At 45.6% G+C, this 27,561-nt stretch overlaps 1 protein-coding gene across 6 annotated transcripts; it reads right to left on the bottom strand.

The window, feature by feature from the left end:
* Positions 1–49: 49 nt before the first annotated feature.
* Positions 50–27,364, bottom strand: BLTP2 (bridge-like lipid transfer protein family member 2). Of its 6 annotated transcripts, none has more exons than XM_073235099.1 (39): positions 27,178–27,362; positions 26,216–26,339; positions 25,643–25,692; positions 25,203–25,350; positions 24,903–25,021; positions 24,610–24,670; positions 24,229–24,418; positions 23,528–23,651; positions 23,243–23,367; positions 22,960–23,027; positions 22,703–22,845; positions 21,929–22,047; positions 21,654–21,817; positions 21,238–21,496; positions 20,554–20,759; positions 18,285–19,377; positions 17,658–17,849; positions 17,314–17,516; positions 17,052–17,170; positions 16,712–16,932; positions 16,216–16,406; positions 15,990–16,089; positions 15,653–15,855; positions 14,271–14,565; positions 9,516–9,673; positions 9,047–9,253; positions 5,913–6,012; positions 5,505–5,687; positions 5,059–5,180; positions 4,419–4,574; positions 4,212–4,333; positions 3,474–3,654; positions 2,770–2,860; positions 2,504–2,610; positions 2,230–2,365; positions 1,998–2,128; positions 1,710–1,811; positions 1,280–1,414; positions 50–858 (listed from the first exon to the last, which is right to left on the bottom strand). In XM_073235099.1, exons 1-39 carry the CDS (start codon positions 27,243–27,245, stop codon positions 676–678), a joined length of 6,699 nt encoding a protein of 2,232 aa, XP_073091200.1. In that variant the 5' UTR covers positions 27,246–27,362; the 3' UTR covers positions 50–675. The 6 variants fall into 6 exon arrangements, 3 of the variants coding, with proteins under 3 accessions (XP_073091200.1, XP_073091202.1, XP_073091201.1); XR_012130565.1 differs by having other exon boundaries at positions 726–858; positions 1,168–1,414; positions 27,178–27,363; XM_073235101.1 differs by lacking the exon at positions 26,216–26,339 and having other exon boundaries at positions 27,178–27,325.
* Between the last annotated feature and the right edge of the window lie 197 nt (positions 27,365–27,561).

Genomic DNA, 27,561 nt, shown 5'->3' with positions numbered 1-27,561 from the left:
AAGGACACAGGTTGAACCCATGCACTTGACACAATTAAAAAAAAAAAAGCAAATTTAAAATATATATTTTTTCTTTAAATCATTTTCTTACCATTCTCTAGGGCATATCCCAAGGGGAATCCATGGCTAGCCCTGGTTCCTATTGCCATCCTCCCAAGTGAGCTTGGCACAGACTGGGGAGAGGCTGATTCCCCCTAGAACCTTAGTAACTCTTCCGTACAAGGCAATGGAATGGGGGTACAAATCAGTCCTTCCCCTCAACTTTCTGGCACAGAGAAAGAGCAGTTACATTTAGAAATATATATTTATATATGTATATATATATGTCTATTTATAAAAATTCATCACACTTGATCAGAACTGTCCTCCCACCTTTTCCGTTGACCCCAAGGGAACCAGGTACTAGCCGTAGGCCCATTTCCTGGGTCTTGCTCTCTTAATGCCTCTCTGGCCCTGGGCCTGCTGATCAGTGTGAGGTAGAGCTCAGAATTATTATCCACCAAGTTCTGCTTGGAAGAGGCCAGCCGATAAAGAACACTGCCTCTCTCCACAGTATCCTTTGGGCTCCTGACCCTCACAGATCCTGATGGGATGAACGGAAGCACCTCCCACCCCACAGTCCCTGGGGCCTGAGCCAGTCAGATCCTGTACTGCAGCCACTCGTGGATTGCCGCATCATTTGCGCCTGCCAAAGATGGACTTCTTGCCAGGGTTCTTGTTGCCCACACTTAAGCCGATGAGGAGTCGGGCTTTCTCCTCCTCTTCCTGCTGTTGCATGTTGAGGTCTGATTTAGTGTCTAGCTTTCCCCGGACCTCAGACCCTGTTGCAGGCTTCAGCCTTAGCTTCTCTTTGATTACCTGATAGGTCAGAGAGGAGTAAAAGGGAAGGCAAATATTAATGGGACAGGCAGAATAAATCAAAGTGAACCAAGCCAACAAAGATTTATTACACTTATATGAAGGCAAAATGGGGGCAATCAAATAATAAAATGATCGCTGCTTTCAAGAAGCTTACAGTCTAGTTAGAGCTCATTCTAAACCTGAATTTGTGTCACCCTTCAGTCCCCTAAAAATCAGCAGTAATTAATATCTGACACAAACAATCAGTTTAATCAACTGAGCCAAGTCATGGAGAAGGCAGGGACCAAAGTTGTTCACTTCATTCACCTGCCACTTTTCAAGGCTGTTTGTTGATAAATCCTACAATGAAATGCTCCTGAGCAGAGGATCTGATTGCCAGCCCCTGCTAACCAAATAGCCATGAATTCTGCTCGGATACCTGGGCAACCAGGGCTTTGCGGCTGTCTCTTTTGACAGCCATTGCAAAGTCTAGCCATGTCCATGTGTTGTTGTGGTACTCCAGACAGGGCAACACCAAGTTAAGGTCACCCCAATCCACACTGTTCTTCTCACCCTGTAAGAGGAGGAGGAGAAGGGGAAAGAAAAGAGGAAAAAAAATACATCAGCCGCCATTTTTAGTCCAAGCCAGTACTTGAGCCAAGTATAGTACCTTCCAGCACCAGCAACCTACAGATACTGATTTCCCCATTACCTCTGGTTATGGGACCGACTCCTGAAAGAGGTGGAGGTAACAGCAGATTATCATCCACAGACCAGCTTCACAGGCTGATCGGTCTCCCTATCTTTAATATCTGATCTTATCTGGTTCCTTTTCCTTCCTGTTCTAGAAAGTGCTGAGAGGAACAGACCTTGTAGCTGAAGCACAGTGGAACCTGTGGAATCTTTATGTAGATGAAGGAGTTGTTCATGGCAGCTCTCTCTTTCATCTTGTCAATATCATCCACAGGGTGCTAGGAAAGGTAGGAAGGGAGTGTGAGCCCCTGAAACCATCAGAAGAAAGTTAGGACCCCAAATATCTCCATCTCCTTTCACCCCTGGAATAGACCAAAGGAAACAGAAATAATCCCCAGCCAGGCAAAAGAGAGTACTCCAGGACTCTCCCATTTTTTTCTATCATCCAAAGGCATGTCTGGTACCTCGGGTGCTTTGCGAAATGATCTTCTGACCCCAGAACTCCGATTCAAGCCCTGTGCCACACCCTTCCCAGGGCCCAAGGGTGCAGCATCATCTGCTGCAATCAGCTGCCGAGGCTTAACCACTGGTATTCCTATGAAAAAACAAACACACCAGTTGTCTTCTTTCTGAAGCATCAGCTGTCTCTGGGGCTGCTACCCCAGTCTTCTGGAGCTCCACCATAGAAGTTCTCACCAGTAGTCACCAGTTTGGACTTATCTTCTTCATCACCAACCTCATCATCTTCCACACTTCGGCCAGGAAAGAAAAAGCCCATTATTCTATGGAAGAACTGGTGTGTCAGCTGGATGGTGAGAGGCACCACATTTACCTAAAGAGGAAAAAGGCTGAAGAAGCAATTAAGCTCAGACATCATCCCTCAGTTTACCTACCCCTAATATAGACAATACAACACAGATAGCTTTTGGCTACCCTTTGTTGCTGGGTCCCCAAAGGACTGTTTACTAACCTCAAAGTGCTCCTTAACAGAAATACCCCCAACAGGGGGCCGGACTTTGCTGAAGAGGCGGAGGGCTAGTTGTCTCCCAGACTGGCAGGAGCTCTGGGGCCGCAAGACTACCTGTAGGATACAGAGTGGTGAATCAACCCACACATCCTCTGCAGATGGAGAGGAGAGGCAATGGTCTTGCTAAGCAGGCAAGCTTTCACCATTTCAGATCATACTATTTCCCATAGTGGGTTTCTGCAAATGGGCTAGGAATGGGGAAATAAGACTTGCCTTATAGACAGCATTGGGGAGGAGGTTGTTCATAGTGAACCAGCCCAGCTCTAGGAGATGCTCTGCTGTGTCATCAGACTTATTCACCTATAATGAGAGATGCACCCCCCCATGCCCACAATCAACTATAGTAAACCTTTCAGGAGCTTGCTGGAGAACTGCTACATATCTTGCTTGTTTTCAGGTTCTCCACATATCTAATCCCAATTTTTGGTATCTCTTTCAATCTCATACATCAGTGCACTCTCTAATCCAGGGTTTCTCATGGGTACTACTAGCCAGAGCACTAAGTGCCAGTAGTACTTTCCAGGGTGATATTAAAAACTAGTTTCACTCATTTCTAAACATCCCCAGGGCAGAATAATAATGAATAATGTTCTCTCCTCTAAGATACGGGTAACTGCAGGAAAGCTAAATGTCAGTACAGAATAATTCTACTCCAAGTTGGATGTGGAAGACTACTTTCCTCTGGGCCATTTTTCTAGGGATAATCTTATTCAATGAGGGAAGCATTTCATCAAGTTAATACTCATCTATATTTTTTAATATTACAAACAGATATGTCTAAGGGGAACTCTGCTCAAGTTGCTATCATCATTAATCATTAACAGTCATACAATAATTAGCCCCTTTTTGTTTATCTCTTTTTGTGAGTTAAGACTCCTGAGACAGTCAGTGTGTGAGTATATGTGCCCAATACCTTGCTGTAAAGGAACCGCTGCAGCTCCAGCTCAGCAATTCCGAGCTGTCCATCTTCCTCTGTCAAGCGCCACCGTGCCTGAGCAAAATAGAACTCAGTGTGACGGACCACACTCACATCTTCTTGCTGCTTTCGCAGCTCCATCTTGTTGGCTTGCTGCAACTGGAAATCCTTAAAACACCTAAAAATGGACAGGAAGACCAAAGCCAATAGGGCAGTAACATTTCAGGTTAGGGGTAGAGTGGAAATGTTCTAGAATGATGCAGGAGGTAAACTCAGAGGTGAACCTATTCTGGAATAGCTAGACCCTAAATTTCTTTCACTGGGTTAATTGTTCCTCACATAGTGGGCCATGGGGAGCACAAATCCCATCTTTCAGGTCGACAGCTTCTTGATAAAATAATCTGTACAACCCCTACAGTTGTATCTGCAACTGTGTTTCTTACCGATCTACTTCAAGACATTGTTTTTCATTCAGGTGCACAGTATCAAAGGCCACAAAGGTGATTTTCCCAACTTTGTGTTTCTTCCTTTTGCACGATCAACATATTCTTCAGGATCCTGTTCTCAACCTCTTAGCCAAGTCCCACAAGGCTCATTCAGGAAGAGATGCCTGAATCTACTACATCAATCTTTTATAATGCACACTAGACCTAAAGACTCAGAACACAGACCAGGAAGAGAAACTGACTCCAGCTGGGGCACTTGGACAAAGGCAGGGAAAGAATGCTATGGTACCTGATGAGGATATTAAGCTCTTCACTTTCCAGCTGTAGGTTGGCCTTCTCTTGGTGTAGCTGCAACTGAAGTTTTTGATTCAGGTCAAGCAGGTTCTCATTCTTGCTGTCATCCTGCAAAGACTAGGGAGCCAAGACAAGAGAAATTGAGAGGTTATCTCCCTCATCCTAGAAGAGCTCCCTGACCTCAGACTGCCTCAGTGACTACCTTCATGATAGAATACATCTGCTTTTCCAGCTGCCGTATCTGGGCCACATGCTGCCGCACAGCCTCCTGCAGATGTAATATACTGCTGCGCTGCTCCTCAGGATTGCTAGAGATCTCAAGCTGGAATCTGACCCGCTGCTTCTTCTCACTATGTTCCTAAAGAAACAGAAAAGGAAACAAACAAGGTTTTTTTTAAAGTGAAATAGAAACAAACCTTGTAGTAAAGTAAAATAGAGAAAAGAACAAGAAATGGTGATCTCTTCTGGAAAGCTCACCTTTAAAGATCTGTCACCATTATTCCAAGAGTAAAGGGTAGGCCAATGCAGAAGATCTAGTAATGTGAATTTCACAATAAGCCAGTCCCACAGAGTGGGAATGGAGGTGGAAGTGGGGAGTAGTTACTATTTTTTAGAGCTATTTAAGTGACAGAGTAGAAAATTGAACAAAAACAACCACCCAAGTAAACAGGCTGTACAGTCTCAGGGACACTCAAACCTTTCTTACTTAAGTAAAATTTCAGCTGATACCAACCACAGGCCTTTTTTCAGTTTGATGCATGGCTTTTCTTACTAGGCCCCAAATCATAAGATCTGGAAGTTTCTGTGAGGCTACCAAGCATTCTGTAAGAGCCCATGCTCACCTTCCGCTTGGGTTCTACATGGAGCAGCAGGTTGTTGACGATATCCAGGATCATGGCATACTGAGCTGGGTTGGTGGAGATTTCTAGCTCATGATGAATGAGGGTGAAGGTATCCACAGCCCCTAGGTAATTGTTAGCAGCTAAGTAAGGAACTTAAGTTACTCCCTAAATTTCTACCCCATTTCCTAACTTGTATTTGGAACCACTCCTGTTAACCCCATAGAAAGGGCTTGGTGAGAGATGTTCATGGGTAGAAACATGTTTGCTCATTTCAAAATCATGTAATACCCATTGATTCCATCTCCCTCCAAGATTATAGGTAATTCTCTCATAGCAGAACTTACAGAATGAGACTTTTAATAACAGTACTGCCTGAAAACCATAAAGGAAGTAACTATTTTCACAAGTTACCTAGTCCCTTCCCAAAAGCCTTTAAGCCTGAATACCTTCCTGCTTCTTTAGGAGATCTTCCTTTTCCTGGTTCTCATGAACCTCAGGTGGCTTAATCTGAGTTGCCAGCTCAGGATCAATGTCATGGCTGTAACTAATATAGTACATCCGGCAGCTGCAGCGTGAAATAGTCCGCTGGACTTGTTGGGCTTGTTGTGCCTCGGCTGGCTGGTTCCAATCTGAGGAGACGTGGGGAAGAGATAAGGAAAAGACATTTTCAATAGCAGTATGGTGTGAGCCTCCCAGCTATGTATGATACCTAGGGAACTCCAGACACTTGCTTTCAACCTAGCCTAACACTCCTACTCCAGCATATACTGAGCTTAGAGTAGGTAAGAAAATGAGAGCCTTTTGGGATGTACATCTGCTTCTAACCATATGATGGGGGAGTGGGGAGAGCTGACCTGTGGTGGTGGTGACCATGCCTCCTACTGCCTGCCCGCTCTCCATCAGCTCCTGCACTGAGTCCAGACTACGCTGCCGGTGTTCCTTGATATTCTTTACCTGAAGACAAAAATGAAGACAAAAATATAGGCACTTTCAACTTCTTGGGGAATCAGTAGCTTGTCTTGACCAACTGGGTCACAGATCTCCATGGTACAAGTAGTTACACTTACTATCTAGGCTTCCACTGCCTAGAATAGCTTCAAGGATCTCCCATGGTAAAGGACAAATATGTCGCTTCCTCCTGGCCCAAATCACCTAAATTCTCCAAACCCAAGTAAGTTAACATGCACATTTTTTTTTGCCAGGCCTTAGGCCAGAAAAGCAAGTGAAGTTAAAATCAAATCATGTCCTACCTCACACTCATTGGGACAGCTACTATCAAAGTTGAAAATAGCAAGTGTTAGCAAGGATGTGCAAAAATTGGAAGTCTTAGGTTCTGTTGGTGGGAATATCAAATGGTGTCCATTGTGGAAAACAGTATGGCAGTTCTTCAAAAAATTAAAAATAAAATTACTATATGATCCAGCAATTCCACTTCTGGATATTTACCATAAGAACTGAAAGCAGAGTCTTGAAGATATATTTGTACAACCATGATCATAATGGCATTATTTACAACTATGGAAGCAACCCCAGTGCCCACAAATGGATGTACTTCAGCCTTAAAAATGAAGGAAATTCTGACATATGTTACAACATGGATGAATCTTGAAGACATTACAAAAGTGAAATAAGCCAGTCACAAACAGATAGATGCTTTATGATTCCACTTACATAAAACAGTTAAGAGTACTCAAAATCATAGAGACAAAATAGAATGGTGGTTGCCATTGCCAGGGACTGGGGCATCCCTGTTGAATGGGTAGAGTTTCAGTTTTACGAAGTGAAAGAGTTATGGAGATGGATGGTGGTACTAGTTGTACAACATGACTGTATTTAATACAACTGAACACTTTAAATGGTTGGGCTAGTACATCTTATATGTGTTTTATCACAATTTAAAAAAAATTGAAAGATAAAATCATGTCATGGGTAAAAAAAATTCACCAAAATCAGTGACTTTCCCACCCACTTGGTATTCACATGTGTGAATACCAAACTTTTGCTGCTTTCTGTCTTCAGACAACCATTCTGACACTGTTACCATGAGTAAAGGGGACAGAATTCTTTTGACTCTCTGCCAAGAGGAAGTCCAAGTGAGTAACAGAATGAGTGGCACGGGAAGACCATAAGCAGATCTGCCAAGTCACAAAAACATTCATATAGGAAAAGCAATATCAAAGTCCCTTCCTCCTCAGCCAAGGACATTCCACTCTAACACTAATATCACAGGTTAAGGGAAAAAAGAGGTCCATCGGCAAAAGAAGGCATGCTAAAAGAAGAAGAAGCAGAGGCCCAGAAAATACCAGATAAAGAGATCTTGCATAGCTTATCCTGGACACCTCTGCACGAGTAGTTAATTTCCTTTGTGCCTACCTCCTGAGACTACTGGTGAAGGGCACCGATTGTCTAAATCACAACTGTAATATATCAGCATGAACTCTCATATTACCAATAACCTGACTTGGCTGCTTGGCATCTGATTAAATGCTTACTTATTACTTCACATATCTATACTTGAGGTTGCCTGGATTGAGCCCTAAAGTCAATGGAGTAAGAAGCACAAGCAAGGGAGGAAGGAAGAGGGATTAGTTTTATCCCCATTGACTAGAATGGCAAATTAAGTTATCACATTGGTCCTGAGCTGTAACTCATCTGGGTATACCATGCCCAGCACAAGGAGGACATAACACCTGTTAAGTAAGTGGTGACAATGCAGAATATTGGTTAGGTGCATGTCATAAGCATCAGATCTCCCAGTAATTCTCACGATACTATATTCTAGAAATTATAGTACAAATTCAGTTTCACTAAGAAACTGAAAAGAAAATTTACTGCCTAATCCCTGCCAACTGCTCACAATCTCATCATTTAAAAACATTACCTTGACACACTTTGCCCTCCTTAGACATACTATTTAAAAAAAAAAAAAAAAAAGAGAGAGACTATTTTCCATCTGGATGCAGCTTTACATTTTTTAAAGTGCTTTCTCATTTATCTTTTTGACAATCTCATGAGGGTGAAATATTAACTAAATTTTACAAATACAGGTGCCTTGCCCAAGGGCTCATGCCTACCATACAGGCATACTTCTGAGATATTGCAGGTTCAGTTCAGATCACCATAATAAAACAAGGACCACCATAAAGAGAATTCAATGAATTTTTTTTGGTTTCCCAGTGCATATTAAAGTTATGTTTACACTCTACTGTAGTCTGTTAAGTGTGCAATAGCATTGTGTTTAAAGAATTAATGTACATTCCTTAATTAAAAACCACTTTATTGCTAAAAATGCTAACCGTCATCTGAGCTCTCGTCAAGTCATAATCACAGATCACTGTAACAAGTGTAATAATAATGAAAAAGTTTGAAATATTGAGAGAATTATCAAAATGTGACAGAGACACAAAGTAAACAAATACTAGAAAAATGGCACAGATAGGCTTGCTTGATGCAGGATTGCCTCCATCTTTCAATTTGTAAAAAACACAAAATTTGCAAAGTGTAATAAAGCCAAGCACAATAAAACAAAGTATGCCTGTAATGGCAAAGCTGACACTAGAACTCATATAACTGGACTCCTAGACAAGCAGTCTTTTTATTCAACCTCATTGCTTTGCTGAAATGACCGATTATCTTTGTAAGACAGGTGAAAGGGGAGATAAAGAGCTTATCTAAAATTTTCTTATTATGTTTTCCTGGCTGCCTGCTAATTAGTGTGATCTATTAGTAAGGTTCAGCAACTTCTCAAAAATAAAGAGGATTTCCCTTGCAGTGAAACAGAATAGCATGAGATTAAAAAAAAAAAAAAAAAGTACAATGCACTGACAGACAAAAACCAGAGACTACATTCACAGGTTTACCAGCCTCATTATACTACTAGATAAGCTGGTAGCAACAGGTACTGTCAAGAACCTTGCAGCAATTCTGGTGGAAAGGGCCAAATATGGAAAACAGGATATAACGGGCCTTCCCAGGCCTGCTGACTGACCTCTAACCAGAGCTGTCGGCCATCCTGCTCGGTGGGGCTGCTTTCAGTGGTGGCGAAGTACTGCATTCCATCCAGTAAACAAGTCCAGGATGTCTTCTGCTTCAAAGTATCACCATACCAGGCTGGATGATGTTGGCACTGCAGCAGCTGGGCTTTTGCAGCTGACACAATGACACAGCCTTCTGTCTCTGCTCCACGAAGAACCATCTGTGCCAGAGAAGAGGCTGAGTCAGCACCAGGGCCACCAAGGGAGAATGAGATTAGTGAGAGGATTGTACCAATGACTACAGCTGGGTCTAATTACTGAGTGAATTCTAATGGCTTTGAGACATGGAAGTGATTACCCATGATACCTACTAAAAGGAGCCATTTTTGGAACCACCCATTCTCATTTAGAGGCAGGGGAAAAGTAAACACATATAATTATGATCTAGTTGAATGCTGGGGTGCTCTGGTAAAGAGAAAGTACCTGGCAGTTGACTAGCTCAATAAGGCAGTTTCGGTTATATATGTCATCCGTCTGGCAGGCAGCAATGCCACACAACTGATCACTCACACCTGACTCCTCTTCCGTGAACACCACAAACCTATCTGTTTCTTCAATCAGCTTCTGCAACATGTAGACACCTGGAAGAGAAATATCAAGTGGGGAAAAGTCAGTCTTAAAGGAATAGGGAACACATTCAGGGCCAAACTTATTTTCCTGCAATTTCTCAGAATATATTTGTCTTGCCAGTAGGTTTCAGCCCTGGGCAAGTTCGCTATGGAGTCAGCAGGACCAAAGAAATAACAGTAGAACGTTCTTGGGGTGAAAGTGTTATACCCATCTTTATTTCCACGGTGGCAGGTCAGTCACTAAAATCCCGTTCACTAAGAGCAAGTCTGCATGCAGCAAGCTGGTCTCTGCCTCTGGGTCTCTCTGTCTGCACAGCCCTCCTCTGGGCCTGTCAGCACAGCCATCCTCTGGGTCTCTCTGTCTGCACAGCCATCCTCTGGGTCTCTCTGTCTGCACAGCCATCCTCTGGGCCTCTCTGCCTACACAGCCATCCCAAACAGCCATCCCGCACAGCCATCCTCTAGGCCTCTGTCCTCTGTTCTGCTCTCCTGAAGCCTTGCTGCCATGCCACCATGTTGCCCAGAGCACTGTGCAGGGCTCTTTTAGAGTCAATAGCAATGCATTGCCCACACATGTGCAGTGAGCTAGCCGACCAGGGACAGGTGAGAATCCTGGCCACAGGAACTTTCATTTTATTCACACTCCACCCCTCCAGGATTCTCTCCTCTCAATCTATGTGCCCTCAATCCTCTGCAATGGTTCCTGTGCAAGAAAGCTGGAGCATTGTAACTAAATTCCGTAACAACAGAGGCTACAACAATATACAAATAACAAAAATTACAACAAATTATAATAACCCTCAAACCTGAGGAGATCCATTGCATCCTGGCTGTATTCAAACCAGTTCTAACAAATTATAACCCTCAAGCCTGAGGAGATCCGTTGCCACCGAGTGGTCATCCTGGCTGTATTCAAATCAGTTCTACTCCAAGGAGTTAACCAAAATGACCATGGGTGGGCCTTACAATACCCACTTTCTCCAGCCTCTCCAGCAAAAAGTCTTGCAGACATACAGACCGATCTTGCTTTATCTCTGCCTTGTGCTTTGTTCTCGGCAGCTGGAACCGCTGCTCCAGTCTCAATTGCCACAGCACCAGTCCAATTTCTTTCTGTCTGCTCCTACCTTTTCAAACCAACCCACATCTGGGTCCTCGCAACCTTCACCGGGCCCTTTAAGTTCTTCCTTCGAGAAGCAAACCATATTTTCCTTTTGTGCTTGAGCCTGAGGATAGAAGCAGAGCATGGACTGCTCCACAGCCTGAGGAGGGGGCTGCACCTCTCCTGAAGGAACCCGCAGTCACCAAGTCCTTCTGGCTTTCCACCAGCTTTCAACCAGGTGGGGTCTCAATCGAGGAGAGGCTGATGCCTTTGGCACCAGCAGGGCCTCCACCCCTACCTGTTCATCAAACCTCCGCTCCTCCATTTCCGGGGCTGACGGCTCCACTACATCCTTCTCTTGCCCCTCGGCACCTGGCAGCCTGTGTGCTGCTGCTTCTCCTGCTGCTCCTTCTTGGGTCTCTTCCTTCACCTGCCCCACGGCACCTGGCAGCCCACACTCCCACACTGCTTCTTCTTGTGCTGCTCCTTCTTGGGCTGCTGCTCCTTCTAGTGCTGCTTCCTCAGGCCACAGCACTTCATAGTGACGCCATTTCAGTCAGCTTTCTCTTGGGGTGGACCCCAGTCCTCCACCCCTTCACAGTGCCACATGTCCACAGGGGACACTCAAATGTCTCCCGGTCAATAGGTGCAGCCTGCTGAAACACTCCTTCCATGAAGGCAGCCTGTTCTTTTTCCTTGGTCACCAATCAACCCTGCCGACTGTTGCCAATTGTCCTGCCAATGGGTTTCAGCTCCAGAGTAGTTTGCTATGGATTCAGTGTGACCAAAGAAATGAAAGTAGAACGTTCTTGGGGTGAAAGGGTTATACCCAACTTTATTTCCATGGTGGCAGATCAATCACTAAAATCCCATTCACTCAGAGCGAGTCTGCATGCAGCAAGCCGCTCTCTGCCTCTGGGCCTCTCTGCCTGCACAGCCGTCCCACACAGCCATCTTCTGCCTGCAGAGTCATCCTGCACAGCCGTCCTCTAGGCCTCTGTCCTCAGCTTTGCCACCACTCCAGCCTCTGCTCTCCTGCAGCCTAGCAGCTGTGCCACAGTATCGCCCAGAGCACTGGGCGGAGCTCTTTATATAGAGTCAACAGCAACGCATTGCCTGTACATGTATAGTGAGCTAGCCAACCGGGGCCAGGTGAGAATCCTGGCCGGTAGGAACTTTCATTTTATCCACAATATTCTCCCCAACCTGCAACTCCAGCCCATTCCACTCCACCCCTTGACCACAATGGGCAAAATAAGGGTTGTCATTTCATTTCCCCCTCAATTTTAATACAAGTAGCAGGTTTTTAAGAGAAGCTTAGAAATGCCATGTTAAGTGGGAGTATTTTTTTCTCTTAGGTATATCTACCTCTCGATTACTTTAGCACCATTTGCCACACACCCTCATTTTGTTCCTTCGATTTTTCATTTCATATTGCAAATGCTATTTGTTTGCTGACCACATCTTTCCACATGAAACTACTACTTTGCCATTCATGCCACTGTGTTTCTTCTAGCTCTACTGCTTCCTTATTCCCAGATTATGCCTGTAGATCCTCTTCTCCCAGGTCTTAGAAATAGGTATCTCCTAATGTCTATCCTTGGCATGTTCTCTTCTCTCTTATTCTTTCTTGTAAAAACTTTGTCTAACAGAGTGTATGGTTAAGAGCAGTTTCCAGAATTACACTAGTCTGTCTGTGCTCAAGATCCTTTCTCTGCCAGTTACTTGACTGTGATCTTTAGCTAACCTGTGTCTCAGTTTCCTTGCCCCTAAAGTAAGAGTATTTACCTCATAGGGTTGTTGAGACAATTTAGTGGAATAATATATAAAAGTATTTCACAGGATACCTGCACGTAGTAACCAACTATTACTATCTCCTGGGCATTAACAATTAGGTCCATGCTGAAACTCTCAAGTCTATCTCTAGCCCTAAGCATTTAGTCCCCCATTTCCAGCTGTTTTTAGATATTACCTGGATGTACTACTTGCACCACAAACTCAGCATGTCCAAGCCTGAACTTCAAGACCCTATACTTCCCTAAACCTGTTTATCCTCTGGCTCTCCTATTTTTGATACTACTGTTACCATCAAGCTAGCCACTAGGCTCAAAGCCTCAGTCATTATGGCCTTTCCCTGTTTTAACTCCTTCCAACCAGTTGCCAATTTCTAATATGCACAGTAACTTTTCTATTTATCCCCTCATCCTTATTCCCACTACCTCTACTTAGTTCAGGCTCTCATAATTGCCTCTTGTTAAGACACAATAATAGTTTCCTAATTTGTCCCCTTACCTCCAGTTTCTTCCTCTTCAGCCCTCCTCCATACCACTGCCAGGTTTATCTTCCTAAAAGTAAAATTCTAATGACACACCCCTATTCAAAAAGCTTCAGTAGCTCCCACTGTCTACTGAATAAGGACAAAAACTCCTTAGCCTTATATAAGGGCCTTTAATGGTCTCCCTGCAGCTTTCCTTTCTAGCACCTTCTCACTCCTATCCTTCACTCTCTGTGCTGATCAAGACTATTCACTCTCCTTTGAACATACTGAGCTTCACCAGCTCCACTTCTATTCAGGGCATTCCCTCTGCCTTGAAGGCTTCTTCCCCATTTCTACATGTTCAAACCATACTAAGCCCTTTAAGTTACAGCTCAAATGCCACTTTTTCAATAAACCCTTCTATGGTCAAACTTCCTCCTTTACTCCAAGCAAGAACAACTATATTTAATTTTTCTTTTGTGACATTTATCCCTTTTTACCTTTTTGTTAAACTCACCATAACCGCGCATTCCTCTCTACTTGTTATTTCCTCTGTTTAAAATGCCCCCTTGCCTTGCCTATTAAACTCTTATCTTTTAAGACCCATCTCAATTATTTCCTCTATAAAGCTGTTCTAGACTTCCCTTTCTGATTTCTTCTTGAACATTCTCACAATGCTCTTTCACAATGAAATAATAATTTATATGTCTCTCAATCTACTAGTTTCTGAGATCCCCCTCATCTTTGCATCCCTAATGTCTAGGGTCATGTCTAATAGAAGATAAACCCTCAATAAAGCTGAAATGAATTTATGAATAAATGAGTGACTCATCCAGGGATAATAAACTTGTTCAGGCAAGTAGAATGTCATACATTCTGTATTCCTCGCTGAACCCAGGACTGCGCTTTGTCCCTGGTAAGTATTCAGTAAGTATCTGTTGACTGTGAATTATATCAAAACACAAAACAATTCTCTAATCTTTGGCTTCTTTCCCTTACTCACCCTGGTTTGGCCCCATCACTCCTTCCTGATCCTTTTCTAAAGCTGACCACAGGACTAGGCCCTTTAATGCCCCCATATCATTGCTATGTAAGACTTAGGTGGCCTGGTAAAAACCAAGTTTTTATCGCTACACCTAAATGGTGAAGAACCACAGTCCTTCTCAAACTCCTGTCCAAGCCCATGTATATATCCAAACGTCATCTTATAGAGTTCCATCTCCCTCTTATGGAGTTCCAGCTCCCCAGCTTACCTCCTGATGACCCCTTATCAGGCTGTCCACTAAAGCTGGGAGTGTTGGCAGGAGGTGGGGCCGGGGCACTGGTCAGGACACTCTGCTTTGGCTTTTTGGCTGGCATATGGGGATCAATCTTTAACCCCTTCAGGGCCTCAGTAGAGAGATTACGTTTGAGTACAGCTGCCTTTTTGTAGCCATCATATAAACCAAAGGCAATGTCTCGATTGGTGGTTGTCCATGAAGCCCGTAAATCTACAAGGTGCAGCTGGTGTGTGTAAAAGGCAGGATCCCCAACTCGAGTAGACATATCCTAAAAACAGGAAAAGAAACTCAGGGCAGCATGGAAATTTCCACCATTCCTCCTGGACCACAGATGCAGAGATAAGAAAACAAGCTTTCTGAATAAGAAACCTGTTCTAGAGGAGATAAGAAGATCTTGGATAAAGAAAAACTAAGGGATCTTAGTTAAATTTTAGCATTAAATTACAGTCTGATTATACTCACTGTATCTTATATAACTTAATCCTTAATTGGGAAAAGAAAAATACCATATAAGGTGCTAGTAAAAAAATTTTATTCTATTTCCTATAGGGCAAGAGACAATCTTTAGAAGGTGATGGAGAAAAAGAACTTTCAAAAAGGGAGGCTGATACAGATAACTAGTGAGTTCATCATAAAATAATGACATATATGCTTAGAATATAGCTAGGAACATTACCAGGGATTTAGCCTGAAACCCACTGCTATGGACCGAACTGTGTCCCTGAAAAATTCATGTATCAAGGCCATAATCGCCAGTGTGATGATATTGGAGATGGGGCCTTTAGGCGGCCATCAGACTTAGATGGTCCTGAGGGTGGGGCCATCATGATGACATTAGTGTTGTTTTTTTAAAAGTATTATTGATGTACAATCTTATGTTAGTTTCAAATACACAACCCAGTGGTTCAATATTCACCCATATTATATCAAGTCCTCACCCCTCCAGTGCAGTCACTGTCCATCACGATAGTACGATGTTACAGAATCCTTTACTGTATTTTCTAAGCTGTTTTACTGTCCCCATGACCAACCTATAGTGTGACTGAATTACTGTGCCTGTTAATCTTCTGGAGATTAGTGCTCTTACAATAAGAAATACTACTGAGCTTGTTTTCTCTCCCTTTTCCCGTCCCGTGAGGACCTATGGAGAAGGTAGCTTTCTCTGGACCCAGAAGAGAACCCTCACCAAAACCTAACTGTGCTGGAACCCTCATCTTGGACTTCCAGGGCCCCAAAACTGTGACAAAGAAGTATGAGGTTTACACTACCCAGTCTGGTATTTTGTTATGACAGCTCGAGCAGACTAAGACATCTTCAACAGAAATAAGGTAGCTTAAGAGAATGCCAGGCGGTACCTCCTCAGCAGCACGAGTGCTATGTCGCTGGTAGGTGAGGGATGACAGGCTCAGGAGGTGTGTCTTTGTCACCATGGGATCAAGGCAGTGGTCAGCATTCTCTTCAGTGGGCGAGGCCATCAGGTGAACAGTCACCTGACTCAGGTCACTAACCATCTGCATCACACTCCAGTCAGAGATGAGGCGCCGCATCACGGTGCCCACTGAGAAGGGAGAAAACAGAGCACTTGCAGACCAGGACAGAAGAAGAGTGTGGGGCAGACGGGCAAGACATGAAGGGAATTGAGAAGGGAAGAGGACAGCAGGTTGTGAGAAACAAAGGGACTCTTGACCTTACCTTGAGGTATAAGCCGCTGAGTTCCCCGAGTGAAGATGTGGCCCTGACTACACTCAATTTGGATGCCCCGTTGTTGGGCAAAAGAGGCCCAATAATGCACCTGGTAACAAGATAGCATAACAATAAATGAAGGACAGCATCAGAGAGATTCTCTGATCAGAGAAAACAAGGAACCTAGGGAAGGGGAACAGAACTGAAGATGTTAGCAGAGCCATCAGAGCCTGACCTGCAGCTGGGGAAACAGTGCAGTGTAGGAAAGCTGTTTGTAGTGCTGACCAAGTTTCTTCTTGCTGGGTTTCAGGTTATTGAAGAGCTTTCCCCTGCAGATGGGCCTTGTGACACTAGTCCAAGTTGCCCAGAAGTTCTGCATCCAGCGCAGGGTACTACTATATAGCAGAATTCGGGGCTGGGACATTGCTGCAAAGGAAAGGATGGACGTTTGCTAGCTGTGGCTACAACAGAGAGATAAAGCTAAATCCTTCCCTAGCTGTGAGTTTTAGAGGTTTAAAAACCCTAATAGCAATCAGCCTCACACTCAATATCCGTTAACACCTTCCCCTTTCAAAGAGCCAAGTTCTTTGCTTTCACCAACCCTCTCCCAAAAAAGGCCCCAACCCAAATCCTCCCTTGCTCTTGCTCTTTCCCTATCCCTTCCCCAAAAGGCCAACTTGAAGTCTTCAGTGTTTAAGCCCACCCTCCATTTCCCCAGAACCAAGTCTCACTCCCACTGTGCCAAGTCAGATCCATCTTGATGGAAAGATTGAGATTCTCAGAGCGAAAGGCCCGGTAGGAGTCGTACAGCTGGCCTAAGGGCACTTCAGGCAGGAATTCTGGGGCCCGCAGAGTGACACCATAGTGATCCCGGGGGTTTCCGTGGCATAGCCACTGCAGGTCCAGTGTCATGCAGAGGTCAGGAAGATGAAGGAAGCAGCAGTCGTCATACCTGCCTCACAACAGAGCCGCAGCCCTCAGTGCCCTGGCCACTGCAGCCCCGTGGCCCTTCCCCTCTCCCTCCACCCTGAGTTCCTCACGTCGCTGAGGCCCTCCCATCAGTCCACTCACTTAGAGGCTGTTCTCACGTTGACATCCAAGTCACCCTTGAACACAAACTGACCAGGTTTCCAATGAAAAGACAGGTGGTTCCACTCCCAGTGCATATTTTCAGTTGTGTTGTATGGATCCTATAACCACCCCCCAAGAACTCAGTGAGACATGGTAAGAGTATGACCCTCACCTCCCAAATCAGTACCTCTCTCTCCTCCCCATGTGCTATACAAGCCCCAACCATACCATCCCAATAAGAAAGCAGCTCTGGATCCCTCACCTCAGTAGCCAGCTGGTGCAGATTTGCCTGTTCAATGTCCATGTGCCAGTCCCCATGGAACAGAAGACGGCTTTTGTCCCACCAGGGCAAGGGTGGGCTGGGGTCAGCTGAGGGCTTGGTCAAGAGGTCCACAGATTGGCTTATCAGTGTCCAGGCTGGATCCCAGCATGGGCCCCACACCACTGTGTACTGGAAGATCTCCGCTTGGATAGAGGGGCAATAAGGACAGCTTGTTATACAACTTCATCGCTCTCTTTCTCCGTCACTCCAGAGGGCTTCAGCTCATCTCCCACCTCAGCCATCACAACATTCCTCAGCCAAACCAACCACCCTCCTCTACTCACAGCGGAAGTCATGGTAGAACTTGAGTGGGAGCATGTTCCTCTCCACTGCCATGTTACCCCATGGAAGCCCCAAGTGCAGGATTTGACGCCGGCGGGAGCAAGGCTGACCACTCTGCTCAGTGCCCACAAGTCGACCAATCAGCCGCCAGTCATGGATCTCAAACAGGTACCGGGGATAGTCTCTTATCCGAACTGTTATGATGGGGAGGATACACACTGACTACTCAGGGGACTGTCTCAACACTCTCAGGCATTTTTTTCCCCTGCCACTCCTTTTATCCATCTACTTTACACAGCCAGCTGACAGAACAAGAACTGGCAGTTGGTAACAAAGCTGAAAAATGGCACGGCAACCCTAAGCAGATGGTGAAGGGAGTAACACTGAGATGCAAGAGCTACAGTAACCCTAAAGATGACTGTGTTATTTGTTCCTTTAGGTTAGCCAAGCAGTTTCAGGGTAAAATTTAGGAACAAAGAAAGGGAAGTGGAGCCCACCCATTCTACTCCACCCATCCAAAAAACAGCCACAGTTCCCAGTATAACCAAGCACCTCTGTAATTGCTCAAAGAGCTCCCTGGAGCTCCAAGGGCAAACACCAGATTCTGCAAATAAGGAAGCACTACTTACCCAGAAAAGTCTTGACACTGCACTTGAGCATACGACACCACTGAATGACAAGATCTACTCCCTCGGCAGGAAAAGGGCTGCCTGGATCAAGCTCTCTAACTTGCTCTACCACACGCTCAGGCCCATGGAAGGAGGCATCTGCCAGAGCCACAAGCTCTAGCCCTGCCAGGCTCCAAGTGAGCAGTGCCCGGCGCATGGGTGTGTTGCCATAGAGACGACGGGAGCGCTGGATGTAAATTTCAATATTTTTATGCTCCAAAGAAGCATAGAGTTCCTCAATTTTGCGGGCTGGCAGTAACTCCCCATGCTGCTTCCGAAGGGCAGCCACTTTGGCATCCAGCAACTGCAGCCTTTTGGCACTCTCCTTACTTTCATCCTTCATCAGTTCATAGTTATCACGAAGCTTCACTTCAAAAATGTCATCCAGAAAAACCCATGAGAAATGCTGAACCTTCAGGAGTAGATCAGGAGGGAGTGGGGCACAGCTTGGGGAGGCCTGAACATGAGTTCCTCGATGCAGCCCCTTCAGCCATTTCTGAACTCCCATGGCCTCATCCAGAGTTTGAGAGAAATCATACTGATAAGGAAACTCCACTGAGACTGAGCCCAGGTAGAGGAGCCAAACACGGTTCCGGAGGGTCTGTAGCATAGGGAAGGGGTTCCGGTGAAGGATCATCTCCTCCAGCTCAGGCAGCAGCTGTACCTCCACTTCCTTGAAGTTGAAGATGTTATTGCCATCAAAGCCAGCAGCCAGCTCTGGGCAATAAGCCTGCAGCGAACACCCATGCCAGCTCAACGACACACTCTCTGAAGCCAGGGTAATGAACTTGTCCTCAGCAACAAAAGCTGTCAACTTGGCTGTGCTCACCTCTAGTGTCAGGTTTAGCAGCCGCTTTGGGGAATACTGCTCAGGGGGATGGTCTTCTGGCTCAGCAGCAACCCCTGGGGTGTCTAGTGCAAGGAATGGCACAGTCTTGGGAAAAAGAGTGGATTTTAGTAGGTCTTGGCACTGCAGGGTGGCCAGGATGTGCTGGTACAGATACATGTGATCTGGGGGACTCCAGAGTAAGGTCAGCCCTGCTCCACACTGAACCTTTAGGGAGCAAGAGAAAAGCACCTGTCAACTACAGTGTCCGAGAACAGAAGAGATGGCAGGGATTGTTATACAGGCACCCCTGGGTCAAGAACCATCTCCACCCAGAAGTCTTTCCTGAGTAACCATGTTAATTACTCCCTTGGTTTGTTCCCATAGCATTAATACATTGAGCAAATAATTCCTGTTTACCTTATACTTAAGAGCATTTACACTTTTTAAGTTCTCCTTAACTGGACTATAAATTGAGTAGAGGCCATGTGTTTTAATTCCCTGGTATCTACCACAGCACACCCAGTGCACATGGCACATACTCAGATCACTTGGCTTTATGTTTCTGATCATGAGCTATTTTTCCGTAACTGCCACTTTCTGTAATAACTATGGTAACAATGAATTTGAAAATGTTTCATGCACTGGTTGCACCTTGACTTAATTCTTAAAAAGCATTAAAAGTACTGACCACACGAGTCAATGCAGCAACTGACTTATGTGAAAGTATGTCTCAAAGAAAGGAATTAAGTCCATAGTCAGTTCTGAGTATCTATGCAAAGAAAATTTAAATTCCAGGACAAAAAAAATTCCTTTTGAGTTCCAGTCTCTGAAAACTATCCAAAGGAAGACGAAGTCTGACAAACAGAAAGAAAACCCACTCTCCTCCCAAGAAGGCCCCATGCCCACCTGACACCCTGAGGAGAAAGATATCACAAAGCTTCTCAACACTTGCTAGTGCCTCCATCTTCAGAACCTTTCCAGCCTTTGATAAGCTGAGTACTTTGGCAAAATGACACCAGATCATTATCTTTAAGAAGCCCCTTATTTTCCAGAGATGTACACTGAAATATTTACAGTTGGAATTATATGTCTAGTATCTATGTAATAATCTTGAGTGGTCAGTGAGAGAATAGCTGAAACAAACTGGTCATAAATTGGCAAATTTTTGAAGTTGGGTATGGATATACGAAAGAACATATATTCTCTAGTTTTCTGTATGTTTTAAGTTCCATAAGTAGAGTTAAAAATGTACAGAACGAGCCAGGAAAAAATAACACAAAGTGTCATCTTAGATGAGTTTCACATGACTCAAGAGAGTGGGAAATACTCTAATTTCTAATCAGGAATGATAATATAATCAGGAAGAATCAACCTGCATCCAGCAGTGCAGGGAAGCATTACCTCTAAAGAGTGGATGCTGCTATGATAGGTGATGGAAAGCATGCAGAGACTGAACACTGGCACAGGGATGTCCGGAGCTTTGCAACAGGGCTGCATCTTCTCAGTGACCGACTTCACCAGTGCAAGAACAAGTCCTTGGATACCCACAATGGAGGTTTCAGCACTTCCCAGGACAGTCAGTGTGTCCAGTCGAACCTCGGAGGCACCTAACGTCCAGAAACCATGTCAGCCTTGGTTCTTGGTTCTCAAATGCCAACTTCAGTCCTCACTCTCCTTTCTTACTTATTCCCTTCATTCTCGTTATCTTTATTCCCCACTCCTCCCTAAGTTCATGCCTCATGTTTAGGGAAATTTTTCCTTCCCATCTTAAGGCCTATAAATTCCCCAGAGATGCTACTCTCTAGGACTATACACAAAAGGAAATTTAAAAAACACATGCATTTCATTCTCTTGATCAGATAGCCAGGTATTTTTTTTCTTAAACATTTTGCATAATACTTAACCTTTTATAAACCCTTAAGAAATATCAAAAAGTCCAATCGTTATGCAAGACCTAGCATCTCGTGTCTTTTGTTTAGAAAAATTCCAAATAACCAGCTCCATTAAGTGAGAAGGAGTAGATGGAACCAGCATCACCTGCTTAGGGTACACGATCCACTTCAGTAGACTCCCTCTCTCACTTACCAACCAGGGCAGAAAGGGTGAATAAGTTCATGTCCTCCACCTTCAAGTCCACCTTCCACAGTAATGACACACATTCTCCAAAGGAAGATGCCTTAGAGACAGCTGACTTTCCAGACTGTGGGCCCATTAAGGACAAGATCCGAGACAGACACTGGGCACAGGTATCTGATGTTTCTACCTGCAGTCCTCGGATGGTACAATCAAGAAAGAGGGTATCTGACTGGGTGTTGGACAGTCCCAGTGGCTGGTTATAGCTACCCTAGAAAAGCAGCAGAGGGACCCCATTAGAAGCATGTAAAAACACAGTTCTGTAATATGCTGATGCATCATCTGCAGCCCCAAAGGAGCTCAGTATTATAAAGCATGGCAGGATGAGACAACTGTATGCACCTTTGTTCACCCAAGTCCCCACCTACCTGTAGTGTGAACGAGTCCAGGACAAGCGCCTCACCCCAAACATGCATATTGGGTGGGTGGGATGCTCGCTGAATGTGGGAATCACTACCCACCCGCCAGCAGAGGTGGTCCACAGACAGGACACCCCGCTGATGGATACTCTGTGGCCTCAAGTGCTGGTAATCTGAAAAAAGAAGGTGGGAGAAAGGAGTTCTATGGAGCCACTGTTATCATCAGTTGGGCACAGCTCTAATTATGGACAAATTCTTTTTCCTTTTCCATCCCAGAGCCTTACCCAGAGAGATGGAATTGAATCCCAAGGCAAAAGGCGGTGTGTCTCCAAGCTGAATGGAAATGTTGACATTGGAGATTGAGGTGCTAAAGATGACAGGAGCAAGGATTTGGGGGAAGATTCTGCATAGGAACAAGACATCACTGTTTGATAAGAATAGAACTGCAGCTTCCTGTCATGGAATGGATTCCTAAAGCTCTCAAAAATCAGGGTGAGTTTTGTGTGATTCTTAGGATAGGATGCAACTAGAAAATAAAAGACTGAACCCATCTGTTTGCTGCTACTTCTGATGGTAATCTGCAGGGACACTAGAAAGATAACAGGTTGAACCATTTGAAATTTGTCATTTCATAGAACAAATAATGGAAATATACACATATTGTAAGATTCAACCTAATGCAATCAAGGGGCATCACTTCCAAGCCACTAGCCTTAAGTTCTCTGTACAACACAATGAAAGCATTACACTGAGAGAGAGAGGGCACTGCTGACATGACCTGTCACCATTATCTAAGGCAGACAGGATACTGTTCATCATTTAAGTTCAGTCGAACAAATGCTTATTTTGTATAAGCCACTGTGCTGAGCACTGATAACATCATCCTACCAACAGAGTCTAGTCAAATGTGGGAAAGATACATAAAATAGGATTGCTACTGAGACTGAGAGTAAAGGAGATCAAACGACCAGACATATATTTAACACAACATGTCACTTTAGATCAAAAGAGAATCCAGGAATCCATCTGGTAAGATAGTAGCTGAAGATTACACAGACCTTTTTTTTCTTTGCTTAAGAGATGAACTAGACCCTCGTGCCTCCAGGGCAAGCATGTGCAGCCAGTGAGAGAATTCCTGGTGCCGGTAATGAATAATACAAGTGTTTAGAACCAGGGAGGCCGAGAGGTCAATCGTCGTCACCTGGAAATGAGAACAGTGGAACTGTGGGCTTGGGTTTTATTTCATTAGCTCATAATGTAATCACATAGGGGAAGAGCAGAGAAGGATTGATTCTCAGTACTAAGGTCATCACACCTGCACACTGGCCTTGAGGGAGCTGAGGCAGACAATGCGCTGGCGGCTCTGAGATAGCAGCAACCCGTCTGTAAGGACAAAGGGCAGATCAGAGGAGAAGGCAAAAGGGAAAACCAAGAGAGGTCAGGGCAGGCAAGGAAATGAACACACTGTCACCAACACTCGTGAGTTGCAGCTATTTTTCTCAGTACTTCCCTCATTATCCTCCCCAGGTACACTAATTAACCAAGAAGAAAGTATCTGGCCACCCCCATTCATCTCAGCAGTATCCCCACCCATGAACCTTTCAGTAGGAGTTCAGTGCTCATCTGTGCCATATCAGAGTTTGCTGTGAAGCCTCGAAGGGGCAGCTTATCCTCATCACGGTGGTACAGGAAATGCAGCAGCTTCAGTGTCCCATTCAGGTACCTGGACCAGAGGCAGATGCTGGTTTTGAGTATGTGGAATGCCATTCTTATTCCCTTTTCTCCACAGACAAGCTCAGAGCAGCTACCAGGCTGGTTATGGAGACCCCAACATATAGCTCCAGCTATCATTCTCCATCCTTCAGTGTTAGGAATGATCTCACCTCTTTTGACTATTCATGGACAGCACCACACTTGTGATCTCCATCTTCACCTTGACTTGGTCTGGCAGCTGCTGAAGGAGGTACAGGCCAGGCAGAGTTGGCTCAGCCAAGTTCTCTGTCACCTCTGAAAATGGGAATGAATGATACAAGGACCATCAATCCTTAACACTCTAAAGTCTCCCAAAATGCCCTACCCTCTTTCACCAAAACCTCCCACATAAACTAATCTAAGCAAATGCCCAATCTTAGGCCACCAGGAAAATATCTCAGAGAACCAGGCACTTGCCATAACTTACTTCCTTCCCTACAGTCTAAAAGGTAGTATAGGGAGCAGGCTGGTATAATGCAAAGAATACAGACTTTAGGGTCAAATAATTTAAAGTCCATTTTTGCTACTGATTAACTGTGTAACCTCAGTCAAGTTGTCTATCTAATTTTCCTAGGCTTTAGTTTTCTCATCTGTGAAATGCTAAGAATTTAGTGGAAGAACATACAGAAAGCACAAACTACAGGTCTAATTCACAATTATCCACTGTCATTAATCACAAGCAAATGCCCTATTTCCTCTAGCTATCCTCAGGGTCAAAGGCCATGGTGATTAACAAATCACACCTGAATGAGTAATGAGACCACTATTATTTTCTAATTTCAAAATAACGTAAGAACATGGCAGCCAAGAAGCTCACTGACTGGACCTTTACCTGAACAAGGAACAGACTTGGGTGCCAGGCTTGGGCCCTGGCGCAGCAGCTGACTATGGAAGAGGCCCTCATGCAGTTCAGCATGGAGTGTCCATACATCCACAGTGACTGCCTTCAGCTGCCGACCGCTGATGCCCACTTCTAGACACAGCTTTAGGGCCAGTGAGAGCTCTGCCAGGCAGGTGTCCTCCTGCAGAGAGGAAAGCCTCTAAGATATGAATGTGTATAGAGTCTGGGAGTTTGGGGCCTAAATGCAGTGGTCTGGGACACTCCTTTATGGGAACCCCATAAGGGCACAGAATTTAGAATGTAAGCCCTAAGCTCCTTCATACCTTATAACCATAAGGAAACAAGGCATCTGAATGGCCATGGCATACTCACCAGCTGGCCACTCTTTAGAACTTTGCTGTTGATCTGACTTAGGCTCACCTCACATTTTAGCCTAGGAAAGGAAGAAAATTAAGACCACTTGGTCCCTTTCCTCACCATCTGGCTTCAGTCAAGCTTTGTGGGCTGAAAGTAACAAGGCAAACAGAAGTACCTAATCTTAGTCTCTCCTCACAGACACAGAATGAGAACTTGACACCTTGACAGAAAGCCCTGACATCCACCCACCCTGCGACAGCTGTAAGGCAAGAATGGGACTAGCAGACACTCTTCTACCCAGTGCTTACCTTTTCCCATCACTATCCAAAAGAAAGCTGCTTTCTCTGATCTGAATATGCCACAAAGACTCAGAAGTAGCCACCTTGAGAACCATGATGTTTATGGAATCTACATGAATGGAGAATAGCTGGAAGGAAGAAGCAAAGATGAACAATAACTAATGTCAAAGGCACTGTTTTTCCTTTCCAGTGGAGAAAGAGTAACAGGCAGCTTTCAGTATTATGCCCCCAAAACAACAGAAAAATCCACCCATGATTCCAAAGTCAGACATCCCTTGTACAGTTCAGGAGTGGGAGAAGTCGTCTCACCTGGCAGAAAATCTTCAATAAGAATGGGCTGAAGGACAGCTCCTTCTGATGCACCCCAGTGCTCTGGGAGAATGGGGCAAACAGGCCAGAAACCTTCTGTAGGTCCGTTCTGATACACACTTCTCCAAAGCACAAAGCCACATAACGTCTGGCCAGAAGAGAAACCTCACTCCATCAGGCCCATCCCCTCCACAGAAGTCTCTTCCCCTCCCCCACATTCACTCTCCCATCCTCCCTAGAAATGTAGCTCAAATCATGGAAAATTGTCTCAGTAGTTATAAACATCTGTCTCACAAGATAATAGTTTCCAGGCTAAACAAGAAGACATCAGCAAGACCCACTTCCCTCCTTGGGCTGTGAGGCCTCTGTAGAGGAATCTCATTCTGCAAACCCCACTTAAAATAATCCCCAGGGGAAGAATGAGGATATGGGGTACTCACAGTAGATCATGGCTAAGGAGTTTGCTGGAAATCCACAGGCTATCAATTTCCTAAAACAGTGTGGGAGAAAGCCTTGTACACTAGCTGCCAGGTAAACCATGAGCAGCATGACAAGCCAGGAAAGATTCTATGAAGAGAAGGAAGTACTGTAGCCCTTGCACTAAACAGTCCTCATTCCATTTGCACCAGTTTCCCTCCTCAGCACTACATCCTGTTCCTCAAGATGACATTAGTTGAACTTGCTTAGTATTTCTCTTTTATGGATATGTTGTCCTGTTTCCTCTCTTAAATTAGAACAGTGAGCTCTTCTATTTCCTGTCATCTTTGTTCTGTGCTTTATTTCTATATCTTTCTTATATGCTCTGGACACGCTGTGCCTTATAAGCATTTTTAGCTGAACAACTTGTATCAATCCAAGTAGTGCCAAACTAACTCTAAGATCATCTCGGGGAAGAGCTGACAAGGCTGGGTTAACTAGGACAGCCACCCAGAATTTTAGTAAAAGGAAATTAGAAGTTAAAATTCAACTAAATCAACCCTACACACATACCCAGGGAGTTCCCCAGGACTCACCACTGTTTGCTGATGCTGTTGAAATTTAAGACTAACATTCTGGATCCAAAAAAAGGAGCCAATTTTTAGTTCCGCCTGCAGCTTTAGCTGACACCACTTGGTGGCCAACCTGACCACAAGCCACCTGAAAAAAAATCCCTGTGAGTTCACAGGACCCTCTCCCAATTACAGCTTCCCTGACCCTTTGCTGGTCCTAGAATGCCTGGCAAAAGCTCAGATCCTGAAGCTGGATCTTCTGGACAATTCTCCTGTCTCCCAGAACACCACGGTGGCACATGTACTCAGCCACCCTGATCAGGACCCTAGCCCCAGTGTCCTCTCCAGCTAGACGAAATCAAGACAAACTAAAACTCCACCTTCCAAGTTGAGGACAAAGAATGCAATCCCTTAAATCCCTAGGAACCTCAGAGGTAAAGAGAAGAGGCCCCAAGAGAAGTCGAAGTACAGGCAGCCGTGTCAGATATGTCATCCCACACTCCCCAAACGGTCTCTGCTGCCCTCCAGACAGGGATCTGCGAGAAGGCACTGCGAGGTCACGCCCGGCCAGCTGAAATGCTGCCCTCCCCTGGGCAGCCAAACCTGTTCCGGGTCCCCAGGGAGAGGCTGCAGGTGCCCTTCGCTCTCGCTGAGGGGGACACTTAGGGCGTGTGGAGGGGGAAAGGGAGACCACCGAACCGGGCCCTTCCTCACGCACACACCCATTCAGCTCCCATTCTCTGCATCTCCTCAGGCCTCCCCAGCTCCCTCTGCCTCGCCCCCACTCTCAGTTCCACGGCGCCAGCTCCCGCCGCACGCCCCCGCCCAGGCCCTCCGCACGCCGCGCGCCCCGCACCCCCGCCTCCTCCGCCCGCGCTCGGTTCCCTGCAGTCCCTTCCCCCTCCCGCGAGCCTCTGTGCGGCGCGCGCCCCCTCCTCAGTCTCTCTTCCTCCCCGCTGCCCCCGCCGCAGCCGGGATCCCCTCACCGGCCTAGGAAGAGGGCGCTGAGCGCAACCAACAAGAAAGCCAACAACAAGGAGAAGAATAGAGGCATCCCAGCCCCCGTCAGGCCCGGCCTGGATCCGGCCCCCCGGCCAACGTAGGCCCCGCGATGCGCCGCCGCCGGCCGAATAGCCGCGCGCGGAGGGACAGTGCTGGGCGAGGTAGCGTTGGCGCGCGTACGCTCCGCCCCTAGCAGCCCATCAGCCAGCCAGCTGTCTCCCCGCCCCGCCCGCGCCAGGGATTTGGCAGGGCCGACTGGCTGCGAGCGCGAAGGCGGAGCTCCGGAAGGCGGGCGCTGGGGAGCGGACCTCGCGCAGGCTGACACACACGCCCCGCCTCCCGACGCACCCTTTGGCACCCGGAAGAGC

The sequence above is a fragment of the Manis javanica genome, chromosome 4 (assembly GCF_040802235.1).
Source record: "Manis javanica isolate MJ-LG chromosome 4, MJ_LKY, whole genome shotgun sequence".
In the NCBI taxonomy this organism is placed as follows: domain Eukaryota; kingdom Metazoa; phylum Chordata; class Mammalia; order Pholidota; family Manidae; genus Manis; species Manis javanica.
This window is presented reverse-complemented; position numbering and strand designations above follow the sequence as displayed.